The sequence below is a fragment of the Fusarium proliferatum genome (assembly GCF_900067095.1).
Source record: "Fusarium proliferatum ET1 genome assembly, contig: FPRO_scaffold004, whole genome shotgun sequence".
Lineage (NCBI taxonomy): Eukaryota > Fungi > Ascomycota > Sordariomycetes > Hypocreales > Nectriaceae > Fusarium > Fusarium proliferatum.
The window spans coordinates 3,508,031-3,533,644 of NW_022194793.1; the positions used below are offsets into that span (position 1 = coordinate 3,508,031).

The window sequence follows — 25,614 nt, forward strand, 5'->3', positions numbered from 1 at the left end:
GGTCTCAGGAAAATAGAGTTCACTAGGTAGGCGGGTTTAGTAAAAATAGAAGTGCCGAATCGACGTTTTGAAACATTTTGCCATTTCCCAACCGTGCTTATGCAAGGGTTCCGATTTCGCAGATCTAACTTTGACAATTTTGATCATGCCCTCCACTCTTCAGCTGAGCCCGTATGAATGACTGCCCTTCTCGGTTTCGGTCGTGATCGAGACTCTTATCGTGGGTCCGTTGTCTCGGTACTCCTGGCTAGACACTTGGCGTCTGGACCACTTGTCGGTCCGCCAACAGGTAGGACTGGGCCCGATAAGGCTTTATAATGCATAAAGGACCTTTGAAAAGCTCAGCTCAGGGTCTCTTCGGTAATCTCCAGCCGTATCTCATTATGTGGAGCTTAGGGCGGGTTCAAGATCCATGAAAGCTGAGTTAGCCTGCGACGCGTATGCGGTTTTTCCAGATACGTGTTGTTAGCAGGGAGAAAAAGGATCTAGATATCAGTTAATTGGACATAAGGCCGTGGGTGGGCTGGATGTCTGGGGAAGTGGCTTCTCTTGGCCTCGGCCTGTCCGGCTCGACTGACGCTATATCGTTGACTCGAAGTGACTGAGTAGCCAACAGCAAGCTTTGCAAGGAAAATTGTTAATCCTTGAACTCATCGAGTATGATATTGTTATCATAAGTAACCGGAAAGTCTATACTGTTGAATCTTTTATTAAGAGCCTTTACTAGTAGTCAGTTGAATGAATAAATGGTGGACTTATTTTGCACCCCACGACAAGTCCCTGTCACGCTGACGGTAATGACTGGCTATCTTTCAATCCCGGATCTATATGAATCCCCTCCAAGCTCTGCCAAGATTTCTGTCTTCACGTCTTGGTCCGCCCAAGAAATCTCCACCGCATCTTTCATCATCTGCACAATATCCTCTTCGGTCAAGTTACACAACTTTCTGGCGAGCAGTATGTTATGCATAACCCACGTGCCTTCCATTAACGGAGGGTCATCGCTGGAAATGCAAATCTTGACACCTGCATCAATCAACGTCCGCAGACGACGGCCCGTTTCCTCGAGATTGAAGCGCCGCAGATAAGCCCAGGGACAGATTGTCATGCCGATGCCTTGGCTCGTGATAAGTTCCACAAGCTCTGGCTTGTCTGCTGCGTTTAGACCGTGGTCGATGCGATGTGTGAGAATTCCCTCGGACGGTGAGATGAGCTGATGAATATTCTGATGCGTGTCTTGCTGACCGACGTCGCAATGTGCTGTGATTCTGAAACCATCTTTCTTAGCCCGCTGGAAGACTTCCTTAAATAGAATAGGAGGCCGTTTGTGTTCATTTGAATCGAGTCCAATACCGATAATCATATCTCGATATCGAAGCGCTGCTTGATAGTGTTCCATTGCAGACTCTGGAGATTGATCGCGAAGGAAGCACATAATCCAAGCAGATTTGACCTAGCATTCGGCAATTTAGACTTATCCATCAAATACAGCATATGAGTCTTACATTAAGGGTCTTGGCCGACTCATCTTGCGCATCACGAAGTCCTCCCATCATATCTTCCCAAGAAACACCACGGCTCGTATGTGCCTGCGGGTCAAAAAACACTTCACAATATCGCACATTCATCTCCGAAGCACCTCGAAAATACGCCATCGCGACGTCATAAAAGTCTTGTCGCGTTCGAAGGACGTCATGGCTAGAGTAGTAAGCTTCGAAGAAGGTAGGTGGAATCAGAGACGGATCGAGATGTTGATACTGGTGGCGCTTCGAAGTTGAGATGACGGATGCGTAGGCTTTCTTCAAGTCGCCGAGAGATTTTATTACGGGCTTGTCGTTTCCCATGCGCACTTCTAATCCATTTCTTTGGCCTAGTTTCCATCTCAGCTCTGGTGTGACCATTCCATCGATGTGGATGTGCATTTCGACCTTTGGGATCTGTCGTATGAAGTCATCATTCGTTGCTAGCAGCTCTTCTTTCAGCTTCTGCCGTTCTTGCGATGTAAGGAGTCTATCAGTGATGTTCATCTTCGCTTGACTTTTGTTCTAAAAACAGATCACGAGCCCAATCCGTAGGATTGAAGGTTCGAAAGAGCCTGATCGACTCGCTGTGTGCATGCTAAGAGGATGAGTCATCTCAGGCAGTGCGAAATTGCGGAGAGCGGCGCCTGCCGAGGATAGGCTTAAACCGCTGATCTCGTCTTGGACAACCGATGAGGATTGATCGTGCCTGTCTAACCTATCTATATCTTAATCAAGAAAAGTAAGCTGTCTATTTTATTTATTTTATTGTGCTTCTCGGCTTCATGAATGCGGTCTTGGTCGATAAGATCTTGAATCTCAGGCAGGACATCAAGAGTGGCTGAGATCAGCAACGTGTTCTGCTTGTACAAGGACTAAGAGATGTTTCACTTGTTGGTGGTTATCCGCAATCGTCTGTGAGTCTTTCTCAATACGAGCAAAGGGGTGGCATCGAATATGCAGGTGACGATAAGCAATGGTTGAGTACATATTCATCGCTCAAGTTCCCCACGCAAGCCTCTATCTGGCCCTGTTACTAGCACTACGAATATAGGGTTCTAGCGGAAACACCTGGGCATCTGGAGTCACACCCTCATACAGTTCTGCCCACCTCTCACGCAGCGGTTCCGGAGTCTCCCATGCATTTTCAGGATCTGTCAGCCAGAGACGAAGAAGATGGCGCCTTGTATCGTTAGCTTGTATTCAATAACTGGAGCACCAGACTTACTGTTGCGTTGGTGAGTCTGTGAATGCATCTCGAGCGTGAAATACAGCGAGGTTGTTGATGAACTGCATATCGCCCTTGGCAAAGTTGGTAGAAACACTTAGTTTATCCCCCAAGAAGTGAAGAGCATCTAGTGCTTCGGCCTGGGCTTCGGTGATGGGTGGGATGTCGTGGCTTCTTGGAAGTGCACCAAAACCGACAAAGTATCGACGAGCGTATTGCAAAGCAACCCTCTCAGGCAGTGTATTGGTTGCTTTTTGATGATAGAGAAGTGGCCGACTCGTGAACTTCTTATTCGGGTTTGCGAAACTGAAAGAGTCAGCTAGTCCAAGTCGCAATACAGCATCGAGAGCTCTTACTTCTCAACATCCCAATTTTGCGACAAGGTATGAACCAAATCAGGTCTCGTCCTCGCCAACTCATTATAGACCCTCCAAGTACTCGCAATCCTACTCGCACCGCCCTCCAACGCAGTCTCTAGACAAAACAGTGACACGATGTCACCCGAATCAGTATGAAAGACCTGTCTGTCAGTAGTATAAGCCGGACTCCCAATTGCGCTCTTATCTTGACCGGCGCTGAGATCCTTGACGTGCGTGAGGACAACGTCAGCGGGCTTGCCGTTGAACTTGTTGTCCTGACGGCCGCGCTGTGATGCGATGTGTGAAGAAATACCGACGTAAATTATGGCGTTTTCTTCGCGGGTGTAGTTATCTACGTTGACGCCGCGGATGACGAAGAAACCGTGGCCTTTGTGTAGCTCATCAGAGAGCCTCCGCAATTCGGAGTGAAGATTTGGTAGAGGAAATGTCTCTGCCGAGATATGTCCAAGTGAAAGACCAAGACCTAGTTGTGTTAGATGAGGGGTATATAGCTGTCAATCAAAATACCTCTGAAATGGTGTAAAGCCTGACCAATCTCGCCGAGCTGGTCCTCAGACAATTTATAAGTCCAGTCATAATGCTGGCCAATTGAATCGCCTTCCCAGACAAGATCTCCTGTCAATTGCTTTGGGAAACCATCCGGGACCGAGGTCGTGAGGTTCCCCTCTTTGAGTCGCTTGGCTGTCCTGGCTTGGTAGTTTTCATAGTTTGGAGCGTAAGCAATATCTGGTTGACCAGGCGGGGGTGCCGCGGTGACTGTTGTTGTAAAAGACATGATGTTGATAGTCGATGGGAAGTTATGTAAGAAGAAGGGATGAAGTACTAGGTATGATCGCCGGTAATAAGCAAATGGGTTGGGGGTCATTATTAATATGAGAGGTAGCAAGTGGTGGTGGGATCTGCATGATGAGGTGATGCGTAACATTGATTGCACCATAGCACATAATACTCTCCATAATCCTGCGAATATGGAGAAAAGCTCCGTATGAAACCACGTTCAATAAGAGACCTTGAAACAGTGCCATCAAGGAGTCCGTTAAAGCCTAAATTTACAGGAACTCATTACCTCCAATCACAGGAATGCATTCACTCTCGGAACTCCTCTAGCTCAGCCTTTCCATTATATAACGTCCAAGCCCATAGCGAATCCACAACCATAATTGTCCCAAAACTGAACACGAGACTACCCCCAAACACAAATTTGTAATACCACCACGCGTTACTGTCATTCAAGTCATCCACCTGACAAGCAATCGCCCAAGGCAGCACATACAGCAGATTACTTGCAAGACTCTGATACAAATACCACCTCGGTCGGGTTGCGAGAAGAATCGTAGCGAGTTGAGTTGACATTGCATAAAAGATATAACACCAGTCCAGGCTTCGCCACATTGAAGCTGTGACCTCTGCTACTTCATCTGAACCACTAATGTATGACGCAAAGGGCTTTGCTCCAAATAGCGTGAGGAAGATGGCTATCGGGACTTCGAAAATGAGGGCAATAACTAATGAACGAAATGCTGGACGTACGATGCCACGGAGGTCCTTTAATGACGCTTGAGGTTTTCGTGTGCTGATATCGACGCGTCTTCTCCAATCGCCCCAGTTATGACCGATGAATTGCAGCGCGGTTGCCTCCAGGGCTTGGACTGGGACCATTATTAGACCCCAACGGATGGTATTGAAGACGCCCCAAGCAGTAGCATACACTGCGCCTAACGCAACGATGGTGCTAACCAACCAGAGGTACAAGGCGTTCCTGACAGCTGACTCGGTGAAGAAGATCAAGCCAGGCGGGAGAAGGACTTTGAGTGCGTCAAAGCTAGGACGCAGCTTCTCTGGGGGATCATGTGCCGTATGTCTCTTGAACGACCGTGTATTCGACCAAAGGAAATAAACCAGTCCTGCAAAAGCTGCGACAAGATTGCAGACTAGCTGAATAGTACCTTGCATGTTGACAGTCGGCGTGAAAGGACCGACGTGGAACTTCGAAATGAGCAGAAAGTCGAGGATGATGTTGACCGCAAACTTGACGGTGCTGATCGCTAGTGGAATATCAGGTTTGTCTAGCGCTCTTGTTGCTGTCGCCACTGCAGTTTCGAGCGTGCCGCTGAACACAGTGAATGAAGCGATGCGCACATAAGTCAAACTCGCATGGCGAACTTCCTCAGGCACAAAGCTATTCGCAAAAGACGACGCAGCAGCAAGAAATACAATACTCAGTATCAACCCGATGACAGACTGAAACGCGATGAGAGTATGTGTCAATTGGAGACGCTTCCCCAGCGACCGCGAGGCCTTATCTCCAATGATAACCCATGCAGCCCTCGGTAGCCCTTCATTCACTGCTTCAGACGCAGTGTTCATGTACGTATACGCATCGGTGAGCACTACCATTGATGAGTCGATGTTTGCGACCCATAGTTTGGATAAAGTGCCGTAAAGCGCGGGGAGGATGAATGATGCGAGGTTGAAGAGGAGGGAGCCAGTGTAGTGTGTGCGATGGAGGGCTGAGGATGAGAATGCGGAGGGGAGGCGACGGATGCGACGCGTGATGCTATTGAGGATCTTCATTGCTTCGCAGGGTCTCAGGCCATTTTTAGGGGGATAAATTGTAGTATTGATTGATCTGGGAGAGAAGAAGGATGAACGAGAGGGGAAATGGTTGTGTAACCGAAAATGAGGGAGAAAATACGACGTCGTGAGGTGGGTGAACCCCTCTTCAGCTGGTCGGCCTCCCGCATAAAAGCGCAATCACTCCTAACTAGTACGAGAAATCTATCTACGTTAACTGAAATGAGGGCAAGGAAGTCTTTGGGCGTTATGAGACGCAAGGCCCATCTCAACGAGTTTGCTTTCCTGCTGCAATGATGTCGAACTTATGAAGGCATATGATTGACAACCTTATGTACGCCTCCGACTCCAACTCAAACTTCCATGAACTGACTGCGCCTGCCACTTCAATGGGTCCGAATTGCTTGATGGTGAAAGAAAGGTTAAATATTCCACTTAGGAGGTCTCGATTTATTGATGAAGGTGAAATCCTCAACCTTCACACTCCTAGAGTAACCTCAGGCTATTGACGCAATTAGAAACCGAAATCGCGAAAAGTATTTGAGCCAGAGGAACAGATAGTAGTTGAGTTCACTCGACCACATACTGCATTCATGAAGAAATTCCTAGCTTCCCCTCCTCCCCAAGTCGAAGCAGCCACATTTCCAAGTCGTCTCTCACCCCTTGTACGAGTTCCGTCTCTAGGATTCCATCTTGCCATACAAGTGACACGGTCATATCTCCGCCCTCAACGCTTGCAACATTGACCATAAGAGCACAGCTAAGAACCGGCGCAAACTGGGCAAACAAGACACTCTCCAATTTCAGGGGCCCTTGGACGCCGGGACGGCGAAAGAACCCAGGTTGCTCAACGTCCATAGTTCCCGCCTCGGCTTTCCGTATCTCGCCTGGAATATATCACGCCAATCGCCAACATAACGGAAAAGGTACGAGAACTCGTTATGTGGCATTTTGTCTGTTCTTCTCTTCATGTCCTGTCGCAATTCGACCGCGAGCTTCCAGACGTTAGCATCCCCATCCTGTCGAATCTTGGCCAGGACGTTAGGCCCAATTTCCTGCGCGTGTGATGATGCGTACTTAGACATGTGAGTCTTGTTGAAGTGTACTTTGTCGGAAATCCACGGTCGTAGGCTGATAGCTGTGAGATTGACAAAGCCTTGTTGCTTGGTCAGGGGCGCACGTCTCGCTAATGAGGCAGCGCAAAGCGCATTGAGAAGGTTGGTCATTGTAGTGTTTTCCTCGTGACACCTTCTAACTATAGCTTGAGTGAGTACGGAACTCAGCGAAAGGTAGCGAATGTTGACGGCTTGAATGCCAGGGTTGCACGGCTCGCCCGCCCACTTCTGAAATGTAGAAGGTCTGAGGTATGACGGCGCAAACATATTCCAGAGTTCGGATACTATCCAGGAGATGTCTGCAGTGAAGTTGATGAGCTTCTCCTGTGGGAGAGGGTAGTCACAGAGATCGTCAGTCAAGTTCACAACAAGACTTTTGTCCATCATCAGCGCCACGGCGGGATCAGGATTGTTAAGAGCGTCAACCAGGGATATGTGAAACTTTGCAGTGCTTTCTCCGTCGCAGATAGCGTGATGGACGGTCAGACAAATTCGGAGCCGGCAGAAGTCCTCATTTGCCAAGTTGGGCTCATGGAAGACCCGAACGTGCCAGCCCGGGTGCTTCGAAAGATCGGGCCATGGCTGCAACAACAGCTTTTCTAAGTTCTTAGCCACGGAGTCGACAGACGATGCTTCCGCGTTTTCAACTTGTTCTGAAAAGTCAACAGACGACAAGGCGATGAATCGTGGCTGTTTTGAGTTTTCTCCAATAATGCCAACGCTCATTGCCGGCTGCTTAAGCATGACTTGGGCTACGGCGGTGCGTATCAGATGTAACACAGAGCCATTTTTGAATTGCGGTCTTGGAATGGTCAAGGTGGCCGTGTTTGAGATGCGGAAGTAGATTCCAAGCGCATGACTGGCGGTCCACATGCATTCTCTGTTTGCAGTCAGCTCACGATAACCCAGTGTCGAACATGTACCTACGATTCGCCGCAGCTTCTGATGATGTTGGCATCAGTCATACTAGCCATGGTTGATCCTTGATGATGCGTTTATGCTTGTTGGAAAAATAAATCGGAACAAGAAAGGTGAGAGGAGCAGAAAGAAGTATCATTTGCTAATGCTGATATGCTCCACGATAAATTGTAAGTTAGGCTTCGTATCCGTATTTGTCCCTGGAGTGAATACAACAACCAAGTATATAGAACACACTAATTTACTCATTTACAAGAGCGGAACTAGCAGCTATCAATACAACCTTACAGCAATACGCCTTGCCGCCCTTTTGCTCAGTACGAAACATGACCTCCTAACTACGCTCAGAGAACACCCTGCAATCCTGCCAACAACAAACCCTGCACGGTAAGGTACGTATGGTTGGGTAACTAAACAGCTTGGCACCTGAAAGAAGCTGGTACGCAACGTCGGCCGTATCTCAGGTAAGATTCATCGGCCTAAAGTTGGTATACAGCAGTGGCCTGCCGCAGATGCCGAGAATTATAATAGCTGCTACAAGACATTGGTATCATCCCGGCATATCTGCATTCATTTCCGAGAAGCCGTAGAGTCTTACTAGCTAATCAACGTCCCTAACCCTCCCCCCTCCTTGATTGGTCTACCGAACTACCGACATAGAGAACTTGGTGGTGCATGACGTGGCGAAAAGCTTACATTCAACGCCTGTGTGGTGGTATTCCTACCGTACATAATCAGAGATTAGATACATGAAACTTTTCGCTATAGCGGCGTGTTACGCTGGGAGCCGAGGTTGGCTTCCAAGCTTGACAATAGTATCGCACGGACATCGGGCCTGAGCCGCAAGCGCCGGGTTTGAGTAGAAAGCACAGAGTTTTTTTATTATTTTATTTTTTAGAGTTTCCATTTTGCCCGGGGGGTGTTTCTAAAAGAGGAACGGGCCGCGACGGGCGGTAGTCAACGGGGTAGAAGATCTACTTATCACATTTACACGAGTTCGCACGTGGAAGGTATTGGCAAGAATGTTCAAACGTGACACCGTACGATTATGAGAATGCAAGGTTGAAAACTATCTAGGCCTCCAAGAGCCTTTTCTCTATGAAAGTTCTGGGCTCACGGGCCTCCTTCTGCTCGATGTTCTCACGCTTCTGGCGGAAGTGTACCGCTCCGTATCGTAGCAGCTCTCCAAATGATCCCGGCACACAATCCTGTCCCTCGTTCTGATCCCACAACGTTCCGAGATGTGGTGTGTGCGTCAGATTCTTCGCCCTTGTCACCTTTTGAAAGCTTGATTTGGTCAACAATCGCCATACGAGCTTGTACGCATCCTTGTAGGCTGCCGAATCCGGATCCGCATCAAGACTAATAGTCAAGAGATTGTACATTCGAGGCCCAATGCCATCGAAGCCCAAGATCTTCTCGCCGCCCCAGACCTCGTTGAGCGCATCAATGCAGAGAATGTTACACTGCCAGTATTCAGAACTTTTGAAGCCATCTCCCGTGTCTCGGATTAAGCACAAGCGTTGCCAGCACAAAACCTGGGCAATGTACTCTAGAAATTGAGAGACCGGCACACTCCAGTCCCAGTGAAAGTCCGTGGCGTCATCATAGCGTATATCTTTGATGAATCCCAGCAGGGGACTGTCGCTGAGGCCTTGCTGGTTGGTTCGACCATTCCACAAGTGCATATAGAGTTGGTGCCTGAGCCATGGATCATTAACCCCTTGTTCATCGCGTTTTCTTTATTCATGCTTACCATTTCTCTATGAAGGCATTGTTCTTCCGAGCGGCAACGAAGTGATTCGCGATCGTCTGGTCATACAGAACCGGCACCGCGATCTTGTACGGCGAATCTGGATCTTCAAGCAAATCCCAGCAAATGCGATCAATGTGCCTGATAAGAAGGCACCCAACGTCCATACTCACACCCCCGTAGCGGAGAAGAAGTGGACCCCGGATGAAATCAGCAGAATGTTGCCCTGCATGGTGACCATCCATGGTTCCGCTCAAGAACGCCTCAGGCAACATCTCCCTGTCAACAAACTTCAGGACGCGATTGGGAGAATTGGGCACCATATCAAGCACTCGGATGGTCCAATCAGGCCCGCAAATGCGCGCCCAACCGATGATATTTCGCTGGCACCAGGAGGGAATAGCACACAGACCTGAATCCCAAAAAGCCCAGATGTTCTTCTCGGATGTTACAGGCCTGTACTGCTCCATAGAGGAAAGAATCTCTTCGTCGGGTCTAGGGTCAACCGGTTCAGTTGCTTCTAGTTCTGATTGGTACTCGGGAGGTATAATGAAATGCATGATGCGAATCTGGTGCCGGGTGGAAACGAAAAAACGAGTGTTCTTTTAGAGGTAAAGCAGATCTTTGTTCCCAAGTATGACTTAGTCGTTTATGAAAGCAGAGAGCACTTAGTCTGTAAGTATGCCTTGCTCCTTTATATGTTTTCGCCCTCGAGTCTTCCGGCGGTTTGATACAGCACATGCTTCCATAGTGCTCGGGTTTGTAACCTTCCAACTGCCGAGCCGAGAATACCTCTGCTGGTCTGCTTACTCTTCTCTCTTCTCTACAAGGCTTTGCTGCAGGTTCGAACTTAGTTTGGAGCCAACCTTCACAGCTTCCTTTTCAGGGATCGCCTATTGTACATGTCTGTTAGCATTTCGAAACTCTATGCAGGCTGTTGACCGTCCTATGCGGCCCGTCCCATCTTGATTCCGCGGTAGCCACGTACCATAATAGTAGTGGGGATGTTGATTGAGCTTGCAAATAAGTGATTCATTACAACATGTGGGGATCAGAGTGAAGGAACACCTCCTTGGCGAGAACCGATCCAGTTTAGTCGGGAAAACTATATTGAATACAGCCTTGTACTGGCTAATGATATTGACTCTTAAGCTAGACTCACTCCCCAGGGTATCAAACATAGAGGGCCAGTATAGCTTCAACTCCAGGAGTGCCGTGCGTTCCGGTGAACCGGGGGCTCGGACTCTCAACATGACAGCAATCCATCCATCAAACAGCGACTCTGACTCTGGCTAACTGGCTGACAAGGATATCTAACTAGTCCTTCGCGTAAAAACTAGGTAGAGGCTCGACATAGCCAAAGTAAAGCCATCTCGGAGACCGGCAACGAAGTCTGTAGCAACATCTCCGTGTGCCAGTTCAACATTGAACTTGTGCAAGATCTGACTGGCTACAAAACGAATTTCCATAAGACCTAACTGCTTTCCAACACAAGAGTATTGTCCTACAGCACAAGGCGGGTGTTAGCTACGGCAAGTTATCTGGACTTGGGGATACTATTACCAATTGAGAATGGAACAAAAAGAGAAGGGTCTTTAGTGAACTCCTTCTTTGTTGTCCAGCGTTCCGGAATAAACTTGTCGGCATGCGTAAAGAGTCTTTCATCTAAGCAGACAAACCATCTGTTAGTTCTTTGTAGAATGCAAAGTATTGTCATTGGACACTCTTACCTCGATTAAACGTGTAAGTTGGAATTGTTACTATAGTATCGCCTGGAAGATGCGTGTTGCCGATATCCAGACCCTCGGGCGGAGTCATTCGCTGTAAGCCCGACGGGATAGCCGGATAGAGTCGCATGGATTCGTTGATACAAGCTTGCAGATATCTGAGTTTTGAAAGACTTGAATGGTCTGGTTTGTCGTGCTCTACGTAATATTGATCGAGTTCTCTTTGAAGATTAAGGCAAATTTCCGGATTAATAGCCAGCTCGAAGAAGAGACAGGTAAGTGATGCCGCAGTAGTATCGCTACAGAATAGTTAGTTCAGATATCATCTACTTGCTACGTATGACACCGTACCTGCCCGCTACAGCGATAAGCTGAGCATCTCCGCGTAAGTTGATAGTATCCTGAGCAGTCGGCTTGTTGAGGGCGTCGTAGTCAGAGAGGATCCATGAAAATACATCCGGCAAATCCGGCTTATTCTGTAATGCAAGTCGTCAATAAATCACAAAAGGTGCCCACCAGGATCTAGCTTTTGCATACCTTCTGTCTCCAATCGACCTGTTGCTTGAGCCATCCCTGAAACTCGAGGTTCTTCTGATTCAATACCGGAATGCGTTTAAGAAGTGGGAAGATCCAGGTCAAATGACTCAGAGAACCAGCCATAAGCATGTTGGAATGAACCAGTTTCATAAATGGATGTGCTGTTCCATTCTTGAGCATATCGAAAGTTCTCCCAAAGGCCAAGTCACCCATAACATCAAAACTATAAAAGTTGAACCATAAAGATGCGTCGATGGAGGTGCCCTGGGATGCTTCTATCTGCTCAAATAGTTGGGTAGTATACCCAGCCACTCGTGCTTCATACTCCCGAAGTGCTTCTCAATATGTTAGCCGATCTCGCCTGATATTGATGCTGCACTTACCTTTAGAACTGAACGCCAAATCCCATGCCTTACGCCGATGGGCATGCTCCTCCTTATCTCTGGTCATCTGCAGAGCTCTGATAGGGTGTTCGACGCTGTACCACGGGCCTTTAGTACAAGGAGAGCTGTTTGAATGGAAAGCTTGCAAGGCAAGCGGATCTATGATAGATAGTTCGGTAGGCCCTGTAACATGTGAGTACAACAACTTTTGTCGGGCTTTTATTTGTGATGAGCAGGCGAAAGGGGTACCAGTATAAAGCAATTACTCACCGATCCGAACAATATCCCCATATTTTCTATGCAACTGCTGCACCTCCTCAAAAAGACGGAATTTCTTGAAGGCGTGAAATGTGATGTACAGGTTAGACAGCCTAGCCCAAAAAGGGCCAGGAAATCGACTCAATCGGTGGAACCAGCCCCGGTAGATGAGCATACTAAATGACAATCCCGTCAAGGTTGATAGTGTGAAACAAGACGATATGGCAGTGACTTTCCATAAAGTGAAATCTTCACCTGCGACGGCTCGAGCAACAATGTATACCAAGCTGCTTTCGAGGACAAAAAAGGCTTGCAAGATGTTGAAAACATAGAGGTTCCATTCGCCTCGGCGGAAAATAAACAGATGAGTCAAAATGCCAAGTACGAAAAAGAGGCAATAATAAGCCGGATCGAAGTGAGCTTGTAAGACAGCCATCGGCATTTAAGGCAATGAGGTTGTTGAGCAAACTAAAGAAACTGTTTTCTGTCTATAGAGCCTTCTCTTAGGAGCCATTTGTAGTTACATGCTTGTAAGTTTGCATCACGCGGGAACCACGGATCCGTGATTGAAGTGACAAGATTGTTCGAGGGACACCAGTCGTAGCTGTATGAACGTTACCCCCATCCACGAGCCGGCCCGTGTTCCAAGAAAGTTAATTACCCTGGCGAGTAAAGCTAGCTGAGAGGTGTCCCAAAATAACTAAAGTCCGCCATGACCTCGCCAAATCGTATAAACTTTTGGCGAGATAGTAATCGAACTTTTTTCATGGCCATAAACTAGACCCAATCTAGTACACCCTTGCGAGAAAAACCAGGTTTGTGATCCAAGCACTTGACAGCCCCATCAGCTGTACTGGCAATGTTAAGAATTGCAGCATCCTCTAGGCCAATGAAGCCTTTCTGGACCACGTTGGCTAGCCAATCGACAAGCCCGTCAAAAAACCCACCCGTGTTGAGTAGACAGACACCGCGGTCATGGACACCTAGCTGATGCCAAGTTGTCACCTCAAAGAGCTCTTCGAGAGTGCCATAGCCTCCACTCAGCGCAACGAAGCCACTTCCCTCGCCCCCATCAATCACCTCTTGGATCATCAAGCGCTTTCGAGTATGCATATCCTGAACAACAGTCCGTTTACCGTATCTGGCGTAAGTAGGATCCTTAGGATGTCTTCCCAATTCCTTGGCTTCGTATTTCAGCAGTGCCTCGGGAATAATACCATGAACAGCATCAGGTCCAGAAAGTTCAACGAGAGTGCTTGCGATTGCGCCCATCACTCCAGTGGTACCGCCTCCGTACACAAGCTTGATGCTGTTTTCGTGACAGACTCTGCCGAGTGACTTGGCGGCTTCTATATGGGCCGGCTCGTTACCAGATGACGAACCACCACTAAGAAAATTAGCTCTTCTGCATCCAGCATTGGGAATAGGGCTTTATTACAAGATGCACAGTACTCGAGGCTTTTCTCCGTTGACAGAACGGAAATTGATCGAGGCTGAAACGTGGCAGAAATCACTTGCCATTCGAATTGCAGGTTTCTCAACATCCGAAATCCAAGATGTCTTGTCAACAACCGTAAGGCTCATGTTCGCGATTTTCTCGGCGTGAAGAAACGGACAGAGTTCTTGGCGAATCCATTCTAGTTGCATCATCCCATATTGAAAGGTATTTTCTTTCATCGAGGCTAGCCCAGTCTTGAGCAGCTGATCGTACTGTCCGCCGCCTCTCTGAGCCTCAAGATACGGGTACAATTCCTGATAGCCAATTGCCTTCCAAACACCCTTTCGAAAGTTGGGCTTTTCGTTCAGATACTTGTCTTCGAGGAGTTTCAGACCTGAAAGCTCTTCTAAAAGGCCTGCATCTACCATGTCATCCAGTCTGGATGCGATGTTGCTGAGATAGGTAGACTGGTGCGGCAGCAGAGTGATAGCAGCCATACGCCATCCACGGTTCAACGCATCTTGCAGGAGAGGCAAAGTGAGCGATGTTGAGCCTCCAACGACTACAGGTATAATCCCGTGGTCACAGAGTTTCTCCAATGTTTCGATTGCTTCTGCCACGAAATTTGTTGGCTCCTCGTCAGCCTCCAGATATCCGATCATATGGTGGTCGATTCCATCCGTTTCTTCAGGAGAAGGCTTAGCAGTGATATTACTCCCGGGGGAGTAACACTGCAAACTATCAACCGAGATGACTTGGCCATGGACGGACTTGGCTATGGAGACTCCTAATTTAGTCTTGCCGGCACCTGTAGGACCAAAAACACCAATCATAAATCGGTTGATAGACTCCATTCTGCTGGTGTTTTGTGAAGATTGGCTAGTAGTGGGAACGAAGTAGCGCTATGCGTATGAGATTGTTGCCTATAGAAGAGACCGCGATGCTTCACTCTGAAGTATAGGTGAATTTATACCTGTGCACACGGGAGATATCTTCCTCAGCCATGAGTTTTGAGCCGTTGAAGCATAAAGTGGGTAAGCCTACGTAAGGTTTATTTCGGGATACAGTCAAGGCGTACATATGAATACTCGTCATCACACCTAAACCTTCAGCAAGGCAGGCTGTTCAGACAAGACCAAATTGTGCATATACGAGGCCAAGGGCAGTGGTCGTGAGGCAGGCCTTGGGTGATAGACAGAATATCGAGGTTAACGAAAAGGATTTGATTATCAAAAATGGAATTTTTGCTTAAAAGGTATCGTAAGAAATGCTCATGTCATTTTGTGCTACAAACTCTATGTTTGCATCATAATTGCATATCATATCACCAATAACCATGCACAGGGCCTGGAACAATGAATCCTGTGAGCCCCTAGGTGTTGTGCTTAACTCGGCCAACTTACACTCCAAAGTGTGTTACATGGACTATAGTTGAAGGCATTAGTCTATGAGCTTGGTTGTTCCGCCCCTGACTGTGATGTTTCTTCCGCCTAAGAAAGCAGCAACACGTTTACTTCATGAATACATTATGGTATAATGTCTAAGTTGTGAGCTAGATGTCTTATTTGTGGTGGAGGCTCATAGCTAAGAGCTTGAATCAACATAGAAAACAGTACTTCGCCATGGCCTCGGCCTCTGCCTGAGATCACAATACTCGATATAATACTGATATTTGGACCAGGGCTTATAGGTGTGCGATGCTATCTAATCAGCCTGCGATCATATCATGACACAAATGAAGCCTAGAATGTCGGGACAAAAGTGCCGAAAGCAGATGACCGGATGCAGCAGGGGGGATACCGAAATTATTTTGCTGAGCTTTCCGTTTCCGCTTTGATTCCAGGCTGGTTGGAAGAATGCAAACTAACTTTCTTAGTGCTTTCGGCTCGGGACGTGTCCAAGTAGCCAGGGGTATTTGGATTTGCCGTGCAAGCCGACTGGTTAGTGCCTCACCGCCATGGCTAGTCTATCCGGGGCAAACAAAAATCAGCAGGGTTCGGAGTTAAGTTATTATAACCTCTAACAATGAATTAATGAGCCCCTCATCAGGACGGCTCGCATGCCAGGCCATGGCATCTCACCGGCTAAGAGAGCCGTCAGCGGAGTAGAGAGATGTGTGAGAACGAAGACGCTCTGTAAGCCTTCCGAAACTTTAAGATCGGGAGAGGAAGTCCTTGCGAGTAATGCAGAAAGTAGCACTGAGAACTTTATAACCTGCATTAGACTCTCTTTGATAGAAACCCCTATTTGCACGGCTACAATTGAAGGGTTGACTGTCTCGTGTCAGTAATCCTGCACAAGACATTCCTCCTCGACCGCCAACCATATCCGTATGGGGCATCTATTATTAATCAGCGCCTCGTTATGATGGCCAGAAGCCGAGCTAAAGGCTCCCGCATATTCGAATGCCCTGAGATACCGACGAAATTGCGTGCAGTACCAGGTCCACTCACGTGCCCTCTTCAGCTGGTCGGCCATCGGATGAAGTGTGAAGCCGTGAACAGCTAAAGGTAGAATAATGGCCATGCAATTAAACACACTCAAATGGCAGTGTAAAGTGACTATATTTATATCGCAATCAAATGAGGATAGTTAAGCCTCAGCCTTTGCAAGTCAGACAAGTCCATTAGGTCGTCAAATCGAGATATAGTTCTATCAAAGCCCTCAGGATAGTGTACATTTACTCCAACCACGAGTTCATATTATCTCCCATTGCGAACTTAATCGCCCTGGAAGATGAACCCAGGATGCTCCGGTGAAATATCTTCCCCAACTTGCTCATAGATGCGTTCACGTCTTAGCTCTGACTAGTAGAGGAGGGGGTTAAGTTACCTTGTGTTTGGTTATTGACAGTCACGACCGCGACTGATTTAATCACAACTGTCTGTGTTGGGAGAATCTGGATTATTTATCAGCCCCCAATACTAGATATATCACCTAAAAAGGAATATACCTTCTCTGTTGTGGTTGTGAAGTTCTGGGTAACATATAAGGTGCTGACTGGTGACCGAACGATTTTGATATCTTCCATGATTTCGCATTGCTTGATGTGGCCACCACATTCGACCATCGTCTTTTCATTTACAGAACGTGAGGTGTTGTTCTTAGGATCCCATAAGTTAGTTTTAGTCACTGCTTGGCATATATTAGCACACTCGGTCAACAGAACATCTAGTAGTATCCAGGGAGACAGAGATCAAACTTGCACTCCTCGGCAGTGACCAGGCCCAAAAGGCATAGCAACATGGCAGCGAACAATCCCCAAAGAGGATCGGCCAGCATGATGAATCACCTTACATTCTACGAGTGGAGAATTGGATAGGGTCTGTGAAGATACTTGCTTGAGGGGATATGGACCGATGGAATAATTTGCGAATTGTAAAAGTGGTAAACGCAAATGTTTATCTACGGCGAGAAAGAAGGAGGAGGGACAGTCAAGGAAGCAGAACAGAGATATAATACTACACTTCACACAAGCTCTCCTGTAATACAGCCAAGGTGTTCGACTTTTTCTATAAAAATTTAAGATGATTTCTCTCATTTGAATCATTGTCACTCCGATGACCCAGCACAAGGGAAAGGAATAGTCAGATTGTGCACACGAGACGACACTAGTGGGATGAGTTCCAGAGGAGGTCTCAATGGAAATTGAATCCCAAGTGTATTGCAATTTGCAAGTAGCAAACTTAAGGCAGAGTTTTTGAGTGTCAATGGACGGATCGCAATCCGGATGCCGCAGAAATGTGATCAGAAGAGTGGCTTGCTTCAAATGTCAATGATGGGTGTCGAGATATGTACATAGACCCACAGCGGTCTGATAAGGAACGGAAATGATGCAAGTTGTTCTGTAGCAGCTCAACTTACAGCTAGGACATTCCTAAAACGGTTGGGATACACCGTTTGTGGCTGGCGGATACGATACATGGCTGGCTAGGAAGTGCGCCGTGGTTCTGTACTTAGAAGTTTAACCCTCATTATGCCGGATGGACTCTATAGGACTCTATATTAACAGCCGCTGCAGTTCAAATTATGTGCTAATAGCCGAGATTTAACTTTGAGTTCCAAAACTTCAGCTGAATATCCTCGTGGATTGAGGGAGGTTGACCGTTTTAGGTTATGCAAAGGCGCTCAGGGCGTAGCTTCGCAATACGAGAATGGGCGTGGCGACTTTCAGGAGCACCTCGTCCGTCCAGTTGCATCCTGGCTGCTCAATGTCTTGACCGTACAAGGGTTAATCGGTTATCCGTGGCAACTATGCATTAGCCAGCTCAGCCGGTGTCTGGCAAAGATTAACCACTTCAGCCAGCCTCACGCTTCTGCTACCCCTAAGCTGCGTATAAGTCCCTGAATGGCGTTGTATCGTATCCTGTGTGGCTTAGTGCTTGTTATGGTGCCAAATACGTCTTATCCTCGACTGCTGCAAGTGACTAGGGGAAGGGCATGAGCCTTGTTAAGACTTCCGAGGGCAATGAACTGGCAACAGGGATCCAATGGGAGCTCAACCTCGTTAATCGCGCTGTAATGATCAGCAGAATCACGGGACCAAGTATCTGGAATGTACTCACCTGGTTGTTTGCTCATTGCTGAATAGACGCTGCTACTTTTTTCCCTCAATTAAAAGCAAGTTCTGAAAGGAGGACCACAACTGCCGATTTCCATGGCTTGAGGCTCAGCTAGCAGCCAGAACGCTAAAACGGGCCGTTCGCTTGTTCACCCCCTTTTCGTCAACGACATGCGCCATACCGCGCGGAACAGACGGTTATGGTCCCGAGATCGTTTCCTCCCGCCACTAAAGTCAACCAAATCCGAGACAGTAGTGAAAATGAAAGACTTGCATTAGAAATATTCCATTGTCCGTAACAAATTTGCAAGAAAGCGGTATTGTGGCTTTTCAGTGGCTAGCTGTGAACCAAGAATGGCCAAATACAGATATCGGATAGCCACTGCGGTTCTCACCGCCTTCACTGCTTGCTGTTCAATCCGGCAGTGGGGTCGAAACTTATCAATGAAGCCGACAGGTTTTGAAGTATGCAGGCATAAACTGAAACAGGCTAGAGACATTTGGGAATATCAGCCAGCCCATTCTCCTCCCAATGAAGCGGGGAACGTGGTGTCTTTGCAGCATTATTTGTTGCTAGACTCTCTACGCATGCCGTAATGGTTGGGTGAAATGAAGCCAAATGACCCACAGATGAATCAACGATTCCACACCGGGCTGCCTGGACGTTGTTCAGGAAGCTAGATGATTTTGGCTGCAATAGGTAATTACCCCCGGGTTGTTTATGTCGATAGCTTGCTGCATGTCTTAGTTTTCCCCAAAGACAAAGCAGTGATTGTTCTCATTGGCCATGTGAAACGAGATGCCCCAATGACGCGAGAAGTCATTGGTAGCACAAGACTACTCCCTGCAGCCACAAAAAACCATCACTGGCCTTGGGCATGGAGTCACATTCCTTCCAAGGCAAAAACGCACTTCATGACCTAAGATCGTGGCCACAGCGACTCATTCTATCGATCGCCGAGATATACAACGCTGTAACTGAATCCGAGGCATCCCCACCCTAGTTAGATACTAACTAGACGTGCGGCCCGCTCCATCATAGACGGGTAGTCTACTCTTTCGAATTGACATTTAGCTTCCGCCGAAGCGGCATCCAATTCAATGGCCAGCTACGGTCAAGCGACGAAAGCTATCATACAGCGGGCTTGAGTGGCCCAAGGAGCCATGTTTCACTTTAGTGTGGTGGGTGTGGCTTTCACCCAGGCTGGCTGAGGCAAGACAGTACAGTTGCGATCAAAGTCATTTGTTTCCACGCAAAAGGCTTATTAATCAATGGTTCGATGTCAACTGATATCCCGAGATCCTTCATATCACCCTCGCTCTTTTCATTCTGCATCATTGTCCCTCCATATCCTGCATCCTGCACAGGAACTACAATGGCTCTTTTGATCGGAAAAGGCGATACCATCTACGTACGTGACGTGGAGCTGGACAACGAACCAATTGTTGTCAAATGGCAACAATGGGGTGCTCGTAGCGAAAGGTACATCCCAGCTCAGTACCGTAGTACTGCTGGCACGAACACTGGCAAGTCCCATCGCAGAGAAGTCGTAGGTCAATGCTAACTCTGGTACTAGATATCACCGGAAAGATCTTCATTCAGGTCAGCAAAGCCGATGAGTTTCGTCTCAAGCATGATCGCTCCAAAGACTCGTACACCGTACGAATCAACCAAGACTTCCTATATGGCCAGAACAAAGAACAGACAAAGCGCTTTCTCGTGCTTCATGATAAAGAGCACAAACCATATCAGGTAGGTCTCACTGGCCGGGCATGATTACCCCTAGACTAAAGATGCATAGTTTCGCTTTGTAGAAAGCGCCATGGTGGCGGCGGGAAACGAGGCGGCAAAGGTCGCTCATAGCCTTGGTTTTGATGGGGGTTTGGAAATTCTCGAACTTTTGAAGAGATTCCTTGGGGATTACTTGAAGGAGTTTTAAATGTAAAGGGGCTAAAGTGTCAACAGAAGAAGCTCGCGGTTTTGAATAGGAATATAAGAATATGATGTTCGAATGTGATGCTAAATTCGTTGAGAGGATGCTCTTCGAGACATGTGGCGAACCTGTCGTATCTCAACTTATCCAACTGAGCTTTAACCAAAACCAGCATGCAAAGATCCCTGCATTGAGCTATAGCTTCCGTCATGGCACCTTGAATTGAAGCCTCCCGGCATCGACCGGTTATTTCACTATTTATTCCTCGAACGACGACATTCTACCTGCTCCAGACACCCCGATGCCCATTAAAATCGTTGACTTCTACATAAGCATCATTCGGACCACCGCCTATTAAACCTTTAGCTTAGTTCGCAAAAAGACCAATCAGCCTACCAGTTAATCTGATATTCCTGTATTCAGGAAACTCAACCCCTATCTTGACCGTGAAGATCCGTGGTTGAGGGTTGTTGTTGGTGTACTCAACCCTGAGCTTCTGGGACTTGCCGTTTAACAGGGTGGTGTCCGTTGTACTATTACGGAGGGTCGCTCGATCGTTGAACAAGCTCACATACGATACTGCGCTGTTGAGCTCAGCAGTGAGACTGTTGTTGTTAAAAACAATAAAAGCCATGTTGCGATCTTTGCACCGGATCGAAAAAAAATGTGAATATAATTTGTAGAAGTTGTGTTTTTGGGTTTGGGCTTTGGCAAGGTGCCCCGTTTTCCTTGTCTTCCCTGCAATTGAGTACGCCCAAAACTTTCAAAGCCCGTGGAAGCTCTTTCATATAGCCCTCACCGCTTATCACGCACAGTTATCTCCCACATTACGTTGGTCGTATTTGAGGGGTTCAAGTCTCATTGCCTTTCATACTGAGCAGTGTATACCAAGTCACGCCATATTCTAGGCCGCTCGGTGTATGTTTCACTTTCAGCTCCTGCGACGAAAACATATTAAGCCATAAAGCCGAAAAAGGAAGCTTGCATTAACGGAGGCTTGAAAACTTCTCATCCGCATCACGTATCCAGGCCCATCATAGAAATGTCTTTTATGCCATCGACAAGTATCTCTCCCTCGGCTTCCCCGCTCACAAGCTTATCCTCAGTATTCCCTTCTACGCCAAGTAGTCTACTACTAGAAAGGGCTATAAGTGCATTAACCCTATCGGGTGCCCCATCAAGCTTCTCGAGATCCCCGATGGCAGCGACACTGGTAAGTCTAGCTCCGGAGTATCAACATGATATAATTGGAGTGATGGAGCAGATGGAGATCCTCTAAAGCGCCCTAGGCTGTCACATTCCTCAGATAATGCCATCAAATTGCCAATCACTCTGACAGCGAGTCTCCTGTAATCTTTCAACTGAAACATGACAGGCCATGGGAAGCCAAAACGAAGCTACTAGATATGAATCGTCGAATACACCGGATGTGCCCGCCTCGTGGTCATTGGTGTTTTCTTGCGAAGTATGGCGTGCTCATGCGGATGCAGTCTCAAAGGTTCGCCGTCGCAAGCCTCAGCCAGCCACTTTCAGCCCGATGGGCTATGGAGACTTACCCTTTTGCTTGCTATACTGAAGGAGCTTCTTCCTTGTTGATAAAGCTTTAATGCCCAATGGCGTCTGCAGCATAAACACAACCTTTGATCCCCTAAGGACCTTTCTAAGCAACCAATCACTCAAAATTAGCTAAGCGCTTGGGTTCGCCCCCTTTAGGTGCTCTACTCGCAAGCGCCAGGGTTACCTAGGAGATACGGCGTATGCGTAGCTACCTATTGTATGAGGGTGAAGTCTCATCAAGCAGCTATCGGCTTCATGAAGCAATATGAGTCAAATATGCAGGGCTAATTGCCACGCAACAGCAAACTTCCAAACTTGTATAAGCTAAAGGCAGGTCTCGCGTCAGCCAGCCACATGTCTGTTTAATATGGTGAGTATCACGTTCAAGAACTTGTATTTCAGGAAGCGTGACGGAAGTCGAAAGGCATCGACCGAGCCCCGGAAATGAAAGCATCCAGTGGTTGTCAATGTGGCTTATAACCTACAGAACCCTTCAAACGAGGCATGAGAGCGCTGAGACATTCCATCTGGCCCCAATCCAGGTTTCAGTATGTGCATTCCTTGCTTAAAAGTTATAGGTCTATGCCTTGATGTCTCTACGACTCACCTACTCACCTTACCGGCTTGAGGGTCAGCCTGCCTCGTTGGGACAAGACAATATTGAGTTCCCCTAAGCACTACCCTTGATAAAATAGTTTAGACGAATTTTTGATTCTAGACATGCAGTCGGGGGTGCATAATTCGAGATGCTCCACAGCAGAGGTTCGAGAGGGTGGAAGGGGAGGGGGGGAAGATGTGACAGGACCAGACCGGTCGAGAAACCGTGATTCACGCCGGCATCAGAGACCGTAACGCCTCGAAGGCAAAAAAGAATAATGTCTCAAGATAGCATAACCTCAGCCATGTAGTCGTAAACGCCTTCGAATAGCTCGTGATTTGAGGCGGTGAGTGTCATCAGCAGTGCTTGTACTTGCCCTCGAAAAGCTGCCGAGCCTTTCGAAATTCTGTCCTCATTCTTCGACATATCTCATTGTAGCACGAGTTATATAAACCAAGCATTTCCCCCCCAGAAATCCTACTCCCTCATCACTGCGCTTCACTGCACTTCACTGCACTTCATATCCCCTTTCTTCCTCTTTAACCACTTTACTCTTATCGTAACCATGTCTCTCAACTTTCAAGGAGATAACTCTACTACCATTTCACTTGGTCCAGAAGTCAAAGACATCAAGTTCAAATATACGTCTGGAGATGATGCCACGATCGCAGAAGGCAAAAAGGCCAACCTCAAAGGTGAAGCATATGAAGCATTAGTCACCTATAACAACGACACTATCAAGCTCTTCAAGGTCACCAGTGGATATCTTTTCAAGGGCTATGCCTCCGCCATCGTCAAATGTAAGGCACCAAATCTGGCAAACTGGACTCAGTATTCCATTTCGAGAATGTTGTGAACCACTAACAATATACATAGTCTCGATTGCGCAGACTACGATCTCCGTCATCGCCGAGAATGGTCTTGGAGGAGAGCTCAAGCTTGTCGTTTAGGGGTCAATGATAACGATAGTTCTGAGTCGCCGGGCTAGGGTTCGAGGGGTTGCACAAGTAGAATCCCAACTTATCATTCATTAGTTGCAACGCAAAGTATTCAACATACTATTGAGTAGAAACCAGATGAATTACACACTCTTTTACATAATATGCTTTCTTGAAATCGTTTAATTATGTCCAGTTCCAATTTCGGAATTACCTATCAGTCACAGCGCTCTTCCTGATTCTTCAATAAACCAAGTTATTCATGCTTGTCCTCCTCTGCCGCTTGTTTACACAGGCGCTCCTCATTTTATATTCATTCTACGTTCTTAGTAACCAGCAACCAAAAGGGACAGCGAAGTTGGACTCCAGGACCGAGAAGGAAACGCAAGCGGTACCATCGACCGAACACGAACTGGGATGGACGGCATTTGCACCAACCCACATTCAAAAAGCATGTCAGTTGACACGACATTAGTGCCACCATATGACAGTCAAATGATGTCTTCCACGGCTATAGCGGCCACCAAAGGGTCGCACATCAACTTAAGGCCTATCGCCAGGAAGATTTTAAAGGCGAAGATTAGTGTTCCAGTTCAATCATGTAGCCAATGTCATAAGGTATATTGTTTTACTTCAAAGAACAGCTTCTTAATCGTATCTCTAATGTATTCAGACATTCTCAAGAGCAGAACACCTAAGGTACGCTATTGCCTACACACGTGATAAATCGCCCTAAGAATCTAGTGGCCATGAACTTAGTCACTCACCTCGTGATCTATTTTGTCCCATTGAAGACTGCAATGAGGCCTTCCATCGTAAAGATCTTCTTGAAAGGCATATTTAGAGACAGTATGTTGAAATAACAATCTCTCGTTCTACTGCTAACCATCTGTATTGAGGTATATACCCATTCTCTTATAAATCCAAGCTCTGGTTCACAGTTAACACCTCACCTCTTCGAGAGAGATTGGAACCATATTGACCTCGGATTTGATGGTTACAAAAGTAGCGATGCCTCCAACAGCTGCCTATCTTCATCTACTGCCCCCACCTCTGTTGCCGGTGGAGGGACTGAACAGCGTGCAGCAAACGAGGCATTTATCGATCTTCTCTACAGCACTATAGACCTACGAAAGCTCATACAGCCTGCATTTAAAGATGCAGATATCGATTGGAAAAGGTTTACAGTCAAACTTCGAAAGTTACTGGAGTTATTTGGCCAAGACTTGTCAGCAGAATTGCGGTATCCAGAAGCAACGCGAATAGGTGGGTTCTTCAAGAAGTCTTCCAAGCTACTTTCCAGTGAGATTATCAATGGATTGTCCAGAGACGAAAGATGGGATGGCAAGGAAAGACCTTCTGCGAGCACGGAAACCTACTTAGTGTCTGAAGGCGATGAGCCATACGATTCTAGTTCCGAAGATGAACCAGCTGTCCAGCCAGATATACCCAGCATACAGAGTCTAGTCGCCTCGACGAGCTCTTTCAGTGTCTTTATCATGCGACTAATCGATTTAGTTAGCCCATCATTTGAGTCACGGCTAAAGCGTTTGGCCAAGTCGTAGAAAAAGGGACAGAACAATTCAGAGTACGAGGGAGTTGCAGAGACGGTATCAGAACTTCTCTACTAAAAGCCAGTAAAGATTGACCTGAAGGAAAGTGAGCGAACGTCGTGGCTGGATAAGTCAACGTCTGCATTCAGGGCAGCTCTGTCGAACGAGTGGAACTGTTGGCCATTTACAGAGCCCCAACTACAGCCACCGCCCAATTTCGCTACCTTGAGTTGGATATGTGTGAGTTTCTATGCATTTAATCTCGATGACAGCTAACAGACGTTGAGCTTTGCGGAGATATTCGAAAACAGGTGGTTCCAAGTGGTTTTGCGCGCCGAGTGGTCAAGATCCGAGAACCGGCGCTACCTGTATCTTCTGCACCAACAGGGGCATCGCCAAACTTTTTGAAGGGTCATAGCGAACCTTCTCCAAGCTAGACCGCAGTTCATGGAGTCTACAAGTATCAGCAACCTTCAATACAACAGGTGACGCCTGGCCAAACTTCCATCATATCAAGCGCACTCCCGGCGACCATATCGATGCCGTCGACCAGTCGATATATCATGTTCTTCATAGACTCAGGAGGCTTGAAGCTCAGTGCTATTGAATCAAAGTCCCTATGTAACGAGCAGCTTTTCCGCC

The 25,614-nt window shown here is 47.3% G+C and overlaps 10 protein-coding genes across 10 annotated transcripts; 2 read left to right on the top strand and 8 right to left on the bottom strand.

The window, feature by feature from the left end:
• Positions 1-805: 805 nt before the first annotated feature.
• Positions 806-2,027, bottom strand: FPRO_05313 (uncharacterized protein; the record flags this gene model as incomplete). The annotated part of the gene is made up of 2 exons (XM_031230917.1): positions 806-1,453; positions 1,506-2,027. 2 exons carry the CDS (start codon positions 2,025-2,027, stop codon positions 806-808), a joined length of 1,170 nt encoding a protein of 389 aa, XP_031081006.1.
• A 513-nt stretch (positions 2,028-2,540) lies between these two features.
• Positions 2,541-3,903, bottom strand: FPRO_05314 (putative TfdA family oxidoreductase; the record flags this gene model as incomplete). Its single annotated transcript, XM_031230918.1, has 4 exons — positions 2,541-2,703; positions 2,749-3,054; positions 3,105-3,591; positions 3,636-3,903. 4 exons carry the CDS (start codon positions 3,901-3,903, stop codon positions 2,541-2,543), a joined length of 1,224 nt encoding a protein of 407 aa, XP_031081007.1.
• A 311-nt stretch (positions 3,904-4,214) lies between these two features.
• Positions 4,215-5,702, bottom strand: FPRO_05315 (uncharacterized protein; the record flags this gene model as incomplete). Its single annotated transcript, XM_031230919.1, has 1 exon — positions 4,215-5,702. One exon carries the CDS (start codon positions 5,700-5,702, stop codon positions 4,215-4,217), a length of 1,488 nt encoding a protein of 495 aa, XP_031081008.1.
• Positions 5,703-6,505: 803 nt separating this feature from the next.
• On the bottom strand, positions 6,506-7,791 carry FPRO_05316 (uncharacterized protein; the record flags this gene model as incomplete). Its single annotated transcript, XM_031230920.1, has 2 exons — positions 6,506-7,697; positions 7,745-7,791. The coding sequence occupies 2 exons, from the start codon at positions 7,789-7,791 to the stop codon at positions 6,506-6,508; spliced, it is 1,239 nt and encodes a 412-aa protein (XP_031081009.1).
• Positions 7,792-8,808: 1,017 nt separating this feature from the next.
• Positions 8,809-10,048, bottom strand: FPRO_05317 (uncharacterized protein; the record flags this gene model as incomplete). The annotated part of the gene is made up of 2 exons (XM_031230921.1): positions 8,809-9,436; positions 9,492-10,048. 2 exons carry the CDS (start codon positions 10,046-10,048, stop codon positions 8,809-8,811), a joined length of 1,185 nt encoding a protein of 394 aa, XP_031081010.1.
• A 753-nt stretch (positions 10,049-10,801) lies between these two features.
• On the bottom strand, positions 10,802-12,829 carry FPRO_05318 (uncharacterized protein; the record flags this gene model as incomplete). The annotated part of the gene is made up of 7 exons (XM_031230922.1): positions 10,802-10,992; positions 11,052-11,153; positions 11,219-11,514; positions 11,567-11,691; positions 11,753-12,087; positions 12,136-12,318; positions 12,406-12,829. 7 exons carry the CDS (start codon positions 12,827-12,829, stop codon positions 10,802-10,804), a joined length of 1,656 nt encoding a protein of 551 aa, XP_031081011.1.
• Positions 12,830-13,170: 341 nt separating this feature from the next.
• On the bottom strand, positions 13,171-14,685 carry FPRO_05319 (uncharacterized protein; the record flags this gene model as incomplete). Its single annotated transcript, XM_031230923.1, has 2 exons — positions 13,171-13,780; positions 13,832-14,685. 2 exons carry the CDS (start codon positions 14,683-14,685, stop codon positions 13,171-13,173), a joined length of 1,464 nt encoding a protein of 487 aa, XP_031081012.1.
• A 2,057-nt stretch (positions 14,686-16,742) lies between these two features.
• Positions 16,743-17,113, bottom strand: FPRO_05320 (uncharacterized protein; the record flags this gene model as incomplete). The annotated part of the gene is made up of 2 exons (XM_031230924.1): positions 16,743-16,963; positions 17,023-17,113. The coding sequence occupies 2 exons, from the start codon at positions 17,111-17,113 to the stop codon at positions 16,743-16,745; spliced, it is 312 nt and encodes a 103-aa protein (XP_031081013.1).
• A 2,655-nt stretch (positions 17,114-19,768) lies between these two features.
• FPRO_05321 (uncharacterized protein) lies at positions 19,769-20,332 on the top strand (the record flags this gene model as incomplete). The annotated part of the gene is made up of 3 exons (XM_031230925.1): positions 19,769-19,898; positions 19,970-20,145; positions 20,195-20,332. The coding sequence occupies 3 exons, from the start codon at positions 19,769-19,771 to the stop codon at positions 20,330-20,332; spliced, it is 444 nt and encodes a 147-aa protein (XP_031081014.1).
• A 2,714-nt stretch (positions 20,333-23,046) lies between these two features.
• On the top strand, positions 23,047-23,431 carry FPRO_05322 (uncharacterized protein; the record flags this gene model as incomplete). The annotated part of the gene is made up of 2 exons (XM_031230926.1): positions 23,047-23,281; positions 23,358-23,431. The coding sequence occupies 2 exons, from the start codon at positions 23,047-23,049 to the stop codon at positions 23,429-23,431; spliced, it is 309 nt and encodes a 102-aa protein (XP_031081015.1).
• Between the last annotated feature and the right edge of the window lie 2,183 nt (positions 23,432-25,614).